The sequence below is a fragment of the Petromyzon marinus genome, chromosome 21 (assembly GCF_048934315.1).
Source record: "Petromyzon marinus isolate PM22_M1 ecotype Great Lakes invasive population chromosome 21, UKy_Petmar_22M1.pri1.0, whole genome shotgun sequence".
Classification (NCBI taxonomy): domain Eukaryota; kingdom Metazoa; phylum Chordata; class Hyperoartia; order Petromyzontiformes; family Petromyzontidae; genus Petromyzon; species Petromyzon marinus.
This window is the reverse complement of record NC_133687.1, coordinates 10844991-10860058: the sequence shown is the minus strand read 5'-3', so window position 1 is coordinate 10860058 and position 15068 is coordinate 10844991. Positions and strand designations below refer to the sequence as shown.

The following is a 15068-nucleotide window of genomic DNA, read 5'->3' as shown; positions in this document are numbered from 1 at the left end:
GCCCTTCACCAAACTAAACGATGATCGGCGTGGAGAAGTATGGTCAAACAAACGCCACACATAACCCGCACGAGGCCCTCATCCAGCAGGAGGATTGACACAGGGGCTGTAATCACACGATGTAAACGCAGAGACACGCGCGCAGCAAAGATTCTCCGATTGTAGCCACGACACGCTGCGTTGGCAAGAGCTGCCAGCGACGTGCCTATTGAGGGACGGGACACGCTCAGGCACAGCAACCCACTCGAATGAATGCAAGTGAACGCAAATCGGTTTGCAGAGATGACACAAAGACATCTCCAGTTTCCTCCAAGTAGCCACCCCCTCCAAGCCACATTCCTTCAAAAGTTGTGCACAATCATTATTCACCACTGTGACGGGCAGCTTGAACAGGCCGCATGTCCGACTCGTCACGTTACAAAGCAAGCGGCGGTGGCATCATCACAGGAGAATATACGAGTGTCACGGTCCCCGGCCTCCTATAAACATCTGGCATTTAACCAGCATTGGTCCAAGTAAGCCGTTTTATTCGCGCGTTATTCAGAGCGTAGACCGATGTTCAAACGTTTGTCCACGTGATGCCATCGCGTTTTCCATGCACATGGCAACCCGCCACCTGGGGCAAACGCGAAAAAAGGAGGAGGGTGCATTCCATCTCGAGGGATTTATCCGGATGAGATGTGTTTATAGTTAGAGTGTCGACGGGGGAACACAGGCAAGGAAAAAAAAAGATTTAAAAAAAGATCACACGGAGTCCCTCTGCTCACCTTAGCGCGCGCGTGACCGACTGGAAGACCATGTTGATGCCGAAAGAGCGGAGAGGAAGCTTGGGTTTTATCATCGTTGGCGCCCGGGCGCACGAGCCATGCCTCCAGTCCCCACTTCTGACGACAGCCGGTGGGGGCGGACGCAATGGAATTGTCCGCGTGTTTTAAGAGAACACGTTTTGCGTGCAAACGAATTCGCGTATGAGTAACGCCTTGGTAAGAAAACACTCTCCCCCCCCCCCCCCGTTCTCCGTTGACACGTACGGTCAATTTATTTATACTTAGAGCACTGTCAAAAGTTCAAATTCAAGACCAACCTTTTCCTTTTGTCTCTTTCGACGCTGCGAAATGCCAATGTTTAAATGTCGATGTTTAGGCAGAATTGGCTGACCGACCAACTACTTGACAACAGTGGATACCTAATAGTCAGAAGAACTTTTAGAAATAGATCTTAAGCATGGTCATACGCCGCTGTTGCTGCCAATGAGCGCGGAAAGTTGCCTAAAAAGGATTTAATCCACCACGCCTTCACTCACGCAGGCTCAGTAAGATTCTGCTGCTGCTGCTGCCCGTAAATAAGCAAGCCACTCGCTCATACACACGGTTTCCTGAAACCTGCCAGGTTTTATAGGCAAGAGCACGCCCTGGGTACAGACCGCCCTTGTCTAGTGAGAGCGGGAGAGAGGGCGGGAGAGAGGGAGGGAGCTGAAGTTACCGAGGTTGGGGAGGGGAGGCTTGAAAGTGGTGTCATAATGAAGCCACCAACCGCAGTTCACTCAAGTAAGCAAACAATTGGCCTCCTTCCCATCTGGGTATCTCCGTGTATGTATATGAAGACAGTTTTTGAACACGTCCCACCAGCCACAAGGCCTTTTCGGAGTGCATTATTTCAGCATCGATTAATCAGCACAATCAAAACTCTAGACCAGTCTTGACAACCGGTGTCAGCAGTGAGGCTTTCTTGTACCAATGCCAGTAATCTGGCTGATGTTAATAAACAAGCACCCTCTCTGTTTGACATGGAAGTTCACTGGTCAGTCTTGTCCGATCAGAATTCACTCCTCCCTGCCTTTTCACAGACTGCTGGGACAAGTGTTGTTAGCGAGCACCTATTAAGGCCAACACTACACCACACAGCACACCTAGAGCGACGTGCTCGCACAAACACGTGAAACATATCCACACTCACTTAAGAATACAAGCACAAAAGGACACACAAAACAAACATCACCTGTGTAACCTTAGAGACTGATGGGTAAAGTGCATTATTTTTGTTTACACGCATGTATACCAAAATACGTAGATCCCCTGTATAGCCTTTGTGCTGTTAGCGAGTGCCGATAAAGGACATTATACGGCACACGAGGGGGCAGGTGGACAACACCCCGCCCGGCCGCCTTTGTTTCCCCAGTTCTGATGTTTACACACCGTACCAGGTACTCCTTTAAGGATGAGTCGACATCGGGGAAGCTCAGAACGAGTTAAGATATTGATCACAGCTGTTGGTCGTCAGCGGGAATCAAAGACGGGTCAATGAGTTTGCTGCGCAGCGCGCTAACCACTGCACATACACACACTCTTATATATACATGCCCTAATAAACACTCACACACACACATGCACACAAATATGCAGACACATGCACGGTCACATCCTCTCTCTCTCTCACGCATACATACACATACATACACGCAGACTCTCTTAAACACACTCGCACACACACTCGCTCCCGCAATTTCTGAAATCACAGGAAGCGCCTGAGACTCGATGTGCTCGGTCAATGGGGGGGTAAAGCAGGACCCATGTCTAACCCAGCCTTAATCTTCACACAACAATAACCGCTATTCGCCACTAGGTGATGATGATGATATCATCACAGAGCTTGTCCCAGGTTAGGGACACTCTGAGGTCACGTGAAGCGAGGCAGGAAGTCAAGTGATGGGGCCAGGTGTTATGGGGTTGACCGAGATGAAAAGACCGATTTATTCGCAGGCAGTCACATCCACAAAACAACGGACACACAATAACAAAGGCAAAGAATCCCCCATAGCTTTAACAGACTACTGGTGAAAGTATTGTTAGCGAGCACCCACGGAGGCCGGCACGGCACACGAGGTGGTGGTGGTGGTGGTGTGGAGAGCAACAGCGCGCGGTCGCCTTCGCCTCCTCAGTGCTGATGTTTACACGTCGCTCCATGTGCTCATTTAAGGCTGAGCCGACCTAGGGGAGGCCCAGCACCGGTTCAGATACTTGTCACCGATGTTGACCCGTGAGCAAGGAATTGAACTCGGGGTCACCGGTGTTCGAAGCGCAGTGTGAAACCGTCGACGGCACCGCCCTCTACGCATGACACACAAACACCAACTTCCTGCACCACCACTTCCTTACAAAGCAGTTTCACTTCCCACCACTGAGAACAGTAACCCCCCCCCCCCCCAGCATCGTTTCATCACCGATCCATCACCGTGTGCTGTCTGCGGTCAAATAAATAAGCACACAGTACGCTGGCTTTCCATTTATGTCCCTTCCCATCAGCCACATGGCCTTCTGAGAGTAATTTTTTTTTCAGCGGCTTCGGTTTAACGCAAGCAAAACCCTGGACCGGTTTCGGCATTTGAGGGTCTCATCAGCAGTCAGGCTTGCTTAAAGCAAAACTGGTGAACTGCCGGATTGTTATAGGCAAGGGCACGCTCTGCTAGACACGAGTCATAGTTTGACACAAAAAATGTAATACATAAACATTAAATAATAATTAGTACCGTACTATGAATATGGCGAACTGGGTTCGATCCCCGGCCACGGCTAATATCGGTGGCAAGGGGACATTGGAAATGGTCTTGGGGGCCCTCCATCGACCCGCACTGACCGGCATGGTGAAGTACGGTCAAACAACCTTACATGACTGACACAGAGTGGGTTGAGGCCTTTCTCCAGCAGCGGATTGACAAAAGCCTGCAAGTTGTCAATTTTGAACGTTATGTTGACGGTAAATGACTCAAACATGGCTCCTTTTAAGGAGAGTTCTGCATGGGGATGTTTGGCCAATATATATTTTTAAGATGAGTGTTTATCGCGTGGCAGGAAATGGGAGTGCTCGGAGGAACCACATCAAGCGTGCAAGGGGGGCGACACTCTCAATGATTAGCGAAGAGACGATCGCTTTCCTGTGAACTGGAGTGAGAGAAATTTTCCATAATTGGCAATGTGCTGGTTTTTTATTAACCACCTGCTACTTTTATTGCACCTGCTGTACCGTATTTCTGTGACAATAAAAACGATAGAGTATAACAGATTGACACATGTGTAATGTGCACAGCTTTCTGGTGCGCCATGGCCCTCAAATCCAGTCTAAGGTTGACTCGGACCATCATAATCATCACCACGCTCACCATCATCATCATTATAACTATCCTCATCATTGCCATCGCCATAATCATCACTACGACCATCAACGTCATCATTATTATCACCATCAATCCTCATCATTGCAAACATTTGTAGGTCAGAATTCAGAAACGAAACGCCAGATTATGTTTGGGTGTGTGTATGTGACAGCGTGTGTGAGTGTGTAATGTGTCTGCAAGTGTGTCTATGAGGCAAAGGTGGCCAGGCATGGTAATGGCCACCGACCCCCTCGTGTGCCGTGCCAGTCTTCATAGGTGTTCCCTAACAGCACTTGCCCCAAAAGTCGGTTAAGGCTAGACGGGGAATCTTCGTCTTTGTGTATAGGTCCTTGAAAGATCTGGACACAGTCCCATCAGTGAGCTCCTCCGGCAGCCGAGGCTGTGTTGGCTAGGTCGTGGCCCGCATGCCCAGCCACCCCACGCCCAAGCAGCTCCTGTTTGGCCGGAAAGAGGGGGGGGCTAAACAGGCGTGGCAAGGGCTGGAGAGGAGATGGACTGATGTGGTAGGAGAGGATGTGGAGTTGAGTGGACTTGCCGATGACTGCTTCCAGTGGTGTTAAAATCAGCCCTCTGTGGAGGAGGCTCGTGAAGGACGTTACTGAGCAGTTGGAGGCAGTCGCCCTCCAACAACAACGCAGGGAAGGGGAGCGACATTCACAACAATGAGTGGAGGACCGGGCAGATAACACGCAAGCTGGAAGTGGGGAACACAGGTGGCACATCTGCCAGTCATCTCAGTCGGTCAACCCACGGCACCTGGGTCTGTCCCATGACCTCTTGCCAGTGAGCATACCACCCACACTAGACGAGGCCTCAACGTGCACCTAGCCTGGCACAAGCGCCGCGGTGACGTCACCACCATTTTGCGGTAACCCGCAGCAGTTGTTTTAACGTACGTGGCCAACGAGCGAATGTGTGTCTATGCCGGTGAGTGTGCGCGTGTATGTGCATCGTGTATACGTGCTGCGTGCGTGAGCGGTGACATGAGAGCTGACGCCTGCAGCGCTGACCCCACTCCGGGCCATGCCACCACCTCCCCAAGCTTCCCATCACACACACACAAGGCCAGCTCTGTGCAAGGGGAGGCTCAAAGCCCAGCCTTGTGTGCAGAGCCACACCCCAGCAGTGAGCCCACACTGCATCCAGTACGTACACACAAACACGAACGTAAAAAAAAGATATCCCGTATAGCCTTTAACAGTGCTGGGGCAAGTGCTATTATCGAGCACCTATGAAAGCCGGCACAACACCACACAAGGGGAGGGGGGGCATGACCACAGCCAGCTACCAGTTTAAGGCTGAGTCGACCTGGGAGAGGTAAACGATCTGCTGAGATCATATACCACTTTCAGCTGGGTTTGCACTATGGTTGGGAATTAAACACGGTTTCAGTATGCGGCACCGTAAACACACAGTCAGGATCCTCTCCCTCCGGAATACATTTTTTAAAATCTTGATTACAAAACAAGCAAAGCTAAATTCACGCGTAAAAAAAATCCTCAAAACACAACCACACGCGCACAGGTTTTTTGCTCATCGGAGATTCAACACAAGGTAGGGGACATTTTCATCTCAAGGGCACAGTGCTCAGTCAAATGGTTATTGACACCAACTGTGACAACAGCGATCATCCTACGGATAGCAGCGGGTTTTTCCATCTCAATAAATATATATTGCCAGTATTAAGATGCTAAAAAAATAAGACTTTACCCTTTCTGGCAAAAAAAATACAGGTGTTAAGATATTAAAACACCAAAGACACCTTTTACAATACATCAAGTCTGCATTAACCAGACATTCTTGTGGTAAAACGTGCAAACAAATTTGATTTGATAAATGCATCGTCCTTGAAACATATTGGCACACACCTAAGACAATTTCTTACGACTTGGTCTCACCAGTGCTAGACCAAAGGCCGCCAAAATTTGAAAACTACAAGGACAATGCAAACACGAAAGCGTGAGAACGTGTAAGTTCACCGCAGGTTCAGGGCCACTAACATTTGATCATGGAGACTTTTTTTTCCGGAGAGTGACCTGTGCCAAGGCAATAACTGAGATGGGCAGGCCTTTAGTAAAAAAAAGAACACCGCTCAATGGGAGGTCGCTCCTTCTCCTCTAATGTGCCCTCCTCCATCTGGAATTCCACCCCTCCAATTCAATGTCAAGTTGTCATCGTGGCCAAAGCCGTTGATGCGCAGCACCTCTCGCCAATGCGGTCTACTCTCCGCCAGATCCCGCAGCTGTTGCACAGTATTATTATTATTTGTTGTTATTATTACCACGGTGGTTACTCCGGAGTGCCAACTCTGTTAGAGGAGGGTCCCTGCCACGTTTTTGCATCGGGGGGGCGGGGGGGGCGATGTAGCTGTGTGTAATTCCAATTGAGAAATTCGCAGGTTATTTTTTTGCCAAGTCAAATTTGGACCATGACGCCAGGCACACAATGGCCTACTCATTTCAAATGGCGTCAAGGGGACCTTTGACGTCCACTATGAAGAAGACGGTGTGGAGGATATCACGGTTAACACACCCGCAGTAATGACCAGGGTGGCCTCAAAATTCATATCGCAAATGTCAGCAACAAAACTCCGGCCATCTTCGCAGCGGCGGCTTTTGGCGAGTCATCGAACAAAGATGGCCTTACCACACAGCGCGCTTCTGCGGCTGTCTGGAACGCTCTTCCTTCCGATATTAGGAAGCCAGAGAGCGAGGCCTTTTTAAATCTAGATGGAAAAGTATTTCCTTAGAACTAATTATTGCGTTTGGTTTGTTGTCCTTCGCCCCCACACATCCGATTAGCACGTTTGTCTATGTGCGGTGCGAAAGAAGTTCAACGTGCATAGTACAACAAGTGACGGACATGCTGCCGCTGGGCCACATCATGCAGCAGTCGACTCCATCCTTGTGACCTCTGGTCTAACACCTCTCACCTCCGCGCGTCTCCCACATCTGCACTGTGCGTCTTGACAGGCACTCGCGTTCAGTCCACGCTGGAGTGTGTCGTAGCGACAGACGCTACCAGTCCTGTCCGCACCGCTCCCCACCCTGACCTCCCAAACGTCAATTCACCAAAACCCACGTGATGACCAGCGTGGTAAAGTATGGTCAAAATACTGACGGGAGGGGGGGGGGGGGCATGAGGAGCCCTTCATCCAGCAGTGGATTCATAGGGGGGGGAGCTGTAAAAGTGACACGATTTTCAACAGACGCGTAAGCGCATGGATTAAGAGGCAATTGAATTGCGTCTTACGCGCCTGCTCAAGTGCGAGCGTTCCAGTGTGCCAGCGTGTGTGTGCGTAAAGTGTGTGTCAGACGGTGAGAATGCGAGTCAGACACAGTGGGATAAGTGGAGAGAGGTGGAGTGAGTGGGGAGAGGTGGAGAGAGAGCCATGACGTCGCTGCAGGCTGGACTATAAAGTCGGGCAGTGTTTAAAATAGCCTGCACTCACTCGCTGCGCTGCCTTTCTGCTCCCTACTCCAAGCACTGGCACAGAGTGGGCCGGCTAATTTTAGAATATTCATATACGTACACATCACTGCGTGAAGTAGTGTGCGTTGCACATCATATGGGGAGCGTTAGTGTAGCGGTTAGTGCGGTGCGCGACAAACCCGGCGACCCAAGTTTGATTCCCGTTCACGATGAACAACAAGCAATAGAGTAACTAAACCGGTCGTGGGCCTCACTTAGGCCAACTCAGCCTCACATGATTAAAAATGGTGCTATGTTGTAACCATCGCCACTTGGGAGACAAAGGCCGGCAGGCGTGGTGCTGGCCACCCACCCCCGGGTACTGTGCCAGCCTTTATTGGTGCACTTGCCTCGAAAGTCTGTTAAGGCCTTACGGGGAATCTTTGTCTTATCTTTGTTTGGACATCATACATATATCATGTGTGTGGATATGTGCGTATGCGCATGTAAATTGTACTTCTACATGTACACAAACGGCTCTTTTGTAAATCCACTGCTGGATGAGAGCCACCGTGCGAGCAATGGGCGGGTTTATAAACATACATCACCATGCCGGTCGGGATGGGTTGGTGAAGGTGGGGACCATAGCCGTTGGGAACAAAGGACAGTACAACAATAGAATTTGCTGCACTGCCCTCTGCTGATGACATCAGCTTTGTGCGTGGTGGTTGCCCATCCGAGGGCTATCCAGGCCCAACCCTTGTTTTAGCCTCCGGGATCTGAAGAGACTGGGCGCATTCCAGGTGCTGTGGTGTCACACGCGCCAAGGATATTCGCATCAAATTATTTTTCCAGAAATAAAACGCTCGGTTGGTTTCAAAACACTTGCTCCAGCAGGGTCCTGCTGCATTGGGATGTTTGGCCAATTCCAATTACAGAGTGCCTTTTTGTTTTGTATGGAGAGAAACCAATGTATCCAGAGAATTACCCACCAAACACAACAACCGCTGTTCGCCACTAAGCGGCGGTGACGTCACCTCGACGCTTGTGCCAGGCTATGTGCACGTTTAGGCCACGTGAAGTGTCGAATGCCCACACACACAGGGGGGACAGCACACAAGGTCCGCACAGATGGGTTCACAAACCAACTTGCTGCACTGCCATCTCCTTCCAACTCGCGGCGCATTCAGTTTTTGAACGTTCACAAATCTCTGCTGTCCCAGAGCAGCACAGGGTGACTCAGCACCTGGCCTGCAAACGGGGGATTAGTCTGCGAGTAGGGGGCGATGACTACTAATGTGTAGTCCCTATTGAATAACTTTAAGTGAATTTTTCAAACGTAGCAAAATGTGGCCCGTGACCCCGGCACACAGTGGCCTACTCATTTCGAATAACGTCACGGGGATCTATCACGTCGACTGTGAGTGAAGCAGTTGGCGAGAATTTAGCAGTAAATACACCCGCAGCATATTAAACCAGGGCGGCCTGTCGGATTCGAACAACGAACATCTGCATGACAGCGGCAAATGCGCTACCACTATAAACACAAACATAAATGGGTCCTGTTCAGTGCAGTACAGCAATAATATATTTTGATTTAAAGCTTTCGTGACTGCAGGGATTCATAATCTTGGTTCTTTCGGTAAAGTCACGTAGAAGTGAAACAATAAAATAATAAAAATATAAAACAATATAGTTTGTTTATATTATATTTATCGCATACACGCCCATGTTGGTGGTGTTAAATGATCATGACTTAAGGGTCTGAATCTTGCCTGGCATCGCGTTCTTCGTTTCTAAAAATAGATGCATGTGGCCTTTTAAGCAGAATAACAATAATAATACAGGTTCTTCCAGGGTTTACAACCTTGAACCAAGGTTAACCTTAACAGGTTGCAAGGTTTTTCTGGTTAAAGCCATCACCAGCCCTGATCAATCCACAACTGGCTTCCTTTGAAATGCTGGTCTGGAAGCGCCTGAACCAATCATCATCATTCCTCCATGGTCAATACAATAAGTACTACAAGAATGAGATGAAGTGTCACAACTGCAATACAATAACCATAATAAATAATGCCATTTACTTTTTTTTACCCACTAGAGCCTCACTGATTCTCCAATGTTATTCTTCAGGAGGACACTGCTGCATGGGCTGTTTGGTCAATTTCCATTATTGAGTATTTGGCTTCGTGCGGGAGGAACACAATATGCCCGGAGAAACCACGCGACATGCAAAAAGGAGGTATCGCTCACAGCTCCACACATTGCTGTCCTGTCATCTCCTGGCCACCTGGCAGTCTAACGCCAAAGTACCAATGATGTTTGATCCTTTGTTTTACATGTCGGCTTTCGCGACCAATATTATTGTCTACGTGACAAACCTTACTAACCGGCTGTGGCGGGTTGAACGACACATTTATATTTAGGCGATCTAACCCGACAAAAAACCTCTATTATGGAGGTTTAATCCTACTAAGCTGCCGCGATGCAACGAATCTGCAGTGGTTTGTTCACGAGGAATAAGCGGGTGTAAAAGCTACCAGATTCCCGGGAGACTCAACCGGGATACACAGCGAGCTGTCAGCCCTCGCTCCATCGGCCCTACCCATCATGAACATCGCCAAGGCCATTCAATCACCATCACCATCAGAGCGGACTCCATATTAGGGCTGAAGGATTTGGGGAAAATATCTAATTGCGATTTTTCCGACAGATATTGCAAATTGCGACTATTTTTTTAAAAGTCAAGCTTCAGTCCAATATTCACTGTGTCATAGATTTAAATATGTGGGAGCATTACCACGTGATACCATCAAAATATGAACTGCTCTATATATTCTAAATGCAAGGATGAGAACTTAAAAGATATTAATTGCTTCCAACATGTATTTATTCAAATGTTTTAATTGAAATAGAACAATCAAAGATAGAACAATTGTTAAGTTAAATAAATATTTTATTTTTCTACCTACGTGACTTTACCGAAAGAACAAAAGAATATGGATTCCTGCAGTCACGAAAGCTTCAAAGCATAATTAATTAAATAAAGTTATAATAAAAAAATAAAACAATTCCAATAATAGGACTTTTCAAATCGCAGCCTTTGCGATTTGCTAATCAAATTGTTTCAAATTGCGATTTCGATTTGAAATCGATTAATCGTTCAGCCCGACTCCACACTCGGGGTCGGCTCCGCCTACTGTCCATAGGCCTACTATTCAAGTAGCCACGCCCAATAGTCAGATAGCCCCGCCCACTAGTCAGATAACCCTGCCCACTACTCAGCGAGCCCCGCCCACTACTCAGGTAGCCCCCGCCCATTATTCAGTAAGCCCCGCCCTAATAAGTGAGCCCCGCCCTTTACGCAGTAGGCCCCCCACCCGCTCATTGAGCCCCGCCCGTCGCTCAGGGAGCCCCGCCCATTATTTAGGTAGCTCCACCCACTATTCCGCTAGCCCCCGCCCATTACCTGGGTAGCACCGCCCACTAAGCAGCAAACCTCAATCATTTTCCCATTTCATGAGTCAAGCTAGCGGACAGAGTATTTTAAACTGGAGACAAAATACTGATTTTCACAAGTGCCTTGCGGGGGGGGGGGGGTTCATGAGTACAGACTTTCTAGAACTACTGTGACTGCCCCAATTTCTACATTTTGGTAGAAAGCGGCGCGCATATATCCGTAGTGTTTACGACGGTGTGAGAACCGGCACACACGCGCTTGTTTGCCAAGCAGTTAAGAGGTGGTCACACCGCCAATAATCGTGGGCAGGCTTTTAACGCAGAGAGGTAATGTCAGCAAAGTGGCATTGAGGCACCAGCAGGCACTTAGGCAGGACAATCAGCTGTGCGGCGACGCGGTCACGCAGACGTCTGACCGTCTGTCAAACACCGGGGGTTGCGCAGACGCTGGCAACTGGGCCGAGACAATAAACTCTCTACACTTGAAAACTTGCCATTAATCAAGGGCTGCTGACACCTGGATTCAGAATCTCAGCGGTGACGGCTCAGTGATCTGACCTCCGAGCCACACCGGCCATCTCTTATTAATCACCTCATTTTCACATATAGTTCCAAAGAAGGTCATGAGCAAATGTTTAAAATAAACGTGCAAAAGAGGCGCGGAGAGATGATGCATGCTTGGAAATACGACGAGCGACAGAGAGAGGAACGCATGGATTAGAGACCATAGCAAGGCTAAAGGATTCAAAAACTGTTAAGGAAGGACACGTCATAGGACGAAGGGATGATTGGCTGATCGCCTACATCGTGACGGAGTATCAGCCGAGAATTGGAAAGCAGATGAGAGGCAGTGCCGGTTTAAGCTAGTGCGGGGCCTGTAGTGTATGTTATAAAGGGGCCCTAAATAAAAAAAACACATACAAAATATTAAAAAAAAATTTTTTTACTTACATAGGAAATTTATTGTATTTTTTCATTTGCTATACAGCCAGATAATACGACAAATCGCTAAACTTAAACATTCAGTCGTTCATAAAAGTTGAAGGTAGTATAGTTCTATAGTAATAGAGCAAGTGCAGAATCATTGAACCGGAATTGATATCTTGAAAGCATTTAGCGTGGGGCCCTTGAAAGTGCGGGGCCAATAGCATGTGCTACTTTTGCTACTAGGATAATCCATCACTGATGAGAGGACATCCTCCACGGAGACGAAGGGATAAAATGAACGTGTGTGCAGTTGCCGACTGGACGGTTCGCAGTGATGGCAGCACGGGGAGGACTTCATCCAGAAGTGGATTGACCAAAGCTGCTCAATAAAGTGATGCTGATTATGATGAACATGAAGGCATTTCAATGGCTTTGACACACCCGGTCATTTCTCGCACCGCGTGTATCGTCCTAGTGACCGCATGGCCAACGTGACACCGAGTCCAGAGTGCGACCTGGGACCGCCGATAACACCACGCTGCAGGAAGATCGTGATCTCCAAAAAACCGAAACAGAAGAGAAGGAACCCGTGGCATCGTTTGTAAGAACTTGATCCAGTGGGCTGGCACGCTCACCGACGCCAAATTTGGTCGCAAATATTTTGTGGTTTCTCTGCACGGAGGGCCGCTCGCACAAACGTCAAGTGCCGGTGAAAATTCCGTCCTGCTCAAACGAGCTATCGGCTGGTGATCATCATTGTCATGGCCCCTGAGCGAGTGGTGAAAATTCCACATTCATGCGATGAGAGTCAGAACATCCATGAGCGTTTCCAAGGCATCGCTACAGTAAAGTGAAAGCTCCCAACTATAAAGCAGTCGATCTTTCTATTCTGCATTTATCTTTATTATAAAGCTTTCATTGACTTGAAGCTTTCGTGACTGCAGGAATTCATATTCTTTGGGTCTTTCGGTAAAGTCACGTAGATAGAAAAAATTATAATAAAAAAAATTAATTCATTTCATTTTCATGTGAATTTTTATTATTTGTCTGTTCCCCAGTGCTTATGTTTACACACCACACCAGGTACTCATTTAAGGCTGAGTCGACCTACAGGAGGCCCAGGAATGACGATCTCCAACGGTGCTGGCCCTGGCTGGGAATCTTAACTCCGTTCAACGGGTTTGGAGTGCAGTGCGCTAACCACTGCGCCAATTCTCCATGCACACATACACCAAATTAAACAATACATACAACACTCTAGTCCCAAGACTTCGCAACGTGGCATGAATGAGCTCGAGAACGTGTGCAGTTCCTGTGTTACCGAGTGCGAGGATCAATCGCCGTTGCCTAGGGGCATAGTAACAAGGGACCTGTAGGATTGTGGGAGTTCAGTGTCAATACCCGTGGTTCTGCCAGATCATGAAACTGTTTGGCACAGTGGACAAACAACGTTTGAAGGAACACTTACAGTTTAATCACCAGACCTTGGCCACTGGCCAAAGTCGAATGACAGCCGTGTGTGGTCACTGCCACTCCAACAGCTTTCTGGGTAACCTGCCCTACACCCTGCACTTGTGTCCCACCCATAACTACAAGCTCCTCTTCTTGACGACTTCAACGCTTGCTTTCCACGTGCTATTCCAAACTTCCAAGTTGATTACCCTACCGTGCCGTGAAATTCCATCATTCAATTCTCCTAGGCCACACGTACTAAAATGTCGTAATACTCTGTAATGACTGCACGCAGCTTCTAGACTAGTTGTCACACACCTGTATTGGCAATGTCGCAAGGATTAAACTGTAAACTATAATATAAACACCCTTTGCATGGCGAATGACTTGGGATACGAAAAATAAACATTTGAACAGTTAAAACACTTAAAACATCATAAACCTCATTCACAAAATACAAAGTAGTGGCATACACTAATAAGGTAGCCTGATATACCTGGCTAACCGTGGGAACATAAGACAGGGCAAACGCAAATGTTTATTCAATGCAACGCAATGCCACTTAATGCAATACAAACAATGCCACGTGGATGGCTTCAACAAGCACCAGTCTCATCCTTAGGCCATCAACCCCTTCTAGCCATGCACCAAGTCGTTGTCCTGTCGTTATTTCATATATCATGATCCTGGTGTGTCTACAACACTTTTTTTCCCTAAACATGAATACTCACTCTGTAGTGTTTTCCAGTTACCTGCAACAATTATAAACCTGTTCAGGAGATGTATAAACGATTACTTTTTGCTATCATTATATTCACATCATGAGCCCAACAAATTCAACGTCTTTGTTAAATTCTCAAACCATATCTTGTTGTTTGTTCCATTGGAACATTCTCTTACACGTTTGGAAAAATGTGCATTCTGGGATACTGTATATGCATTTTATTATATAAATACTGAACCTGAATAAAATCCTCAAGTTTAACAATTCGATCTGTATCATGATTATGCTCCTTGGTTCTTTCGGTAAAGTCACGAAGAAAGAAAATAAATTAAATAATAGAATACGACGTTTCGATTGCAACACAAGCAGTCGTCATCAGGTAGAACTAAATTTGAGAGACAAAACACAAACACGGAGACACACAACATAGACACACAAGCAGAGAGAGACAACACAGAGACACAGAGAGAGACACAGACAAGACACAAGCAGAGAGAGACAAAACAGACACACAGAGAGAGACACACAACATAGACACACAGACAGACACACAAGCAGAGAGAGACAACACAGACACACACAGAGACACACGCACACATAGACACACAGAGAGAGACAACACCGAGACACACAGAGACAACAAAGAGACAGAGAGACAATATCGAGACACACAGAGAGACAACACAGAGACACACAGAGACACAACATAGACACACAGAGAGAGACAACACAGAGAGAGACACACAGCATAGACAGAGTGTTTCTCTGTGTTGTCTCTCTCTGCTTGTGTGTCTGTCTGTGTGTCTCCGTGTTTGTGTTTTGTCTCTCAAATTTAGTTTTACCTGATGACGATTGCTTGTGTTGCAATTGAAACGTCGTGTTCTATTATTTAATTTATTTTCTTTCTACGTGACCAAAGAGTAA

The 15068-nt window shown here is 47.6% G+C and overlaps 1 protein-coding gene across 2 annotated transcripts in view; it reads right to left on the bottom strand.

Annotated features, from left to right (window-relative positions):
- Positions 1-15068, bottom strand: part of LOC116944624 (MOB kinase activator 2-like) — a 30017-nt gene that overhangs the window by 13619 nt on the left and 1330 nt on the right. Inside the window, exon 1 of one of the 2 annotated variants that reach the window (XM_032958349.2) lies at positions 768-3159. The exons of the other annotated variant lie outside the window; for it this stretch is intronic. Within the exon in view, the coding sequence (XP_032814240.2) occupies positions 768-841 (74 nt within the window). The 5' untranslated portion in view covers positions 842-3159. Of the gene's footprint in view, positions 1-767; positions 3160-15068 lie in introns of those variants that run through there. 2 annotated transcript variants of the gene reach the window in all.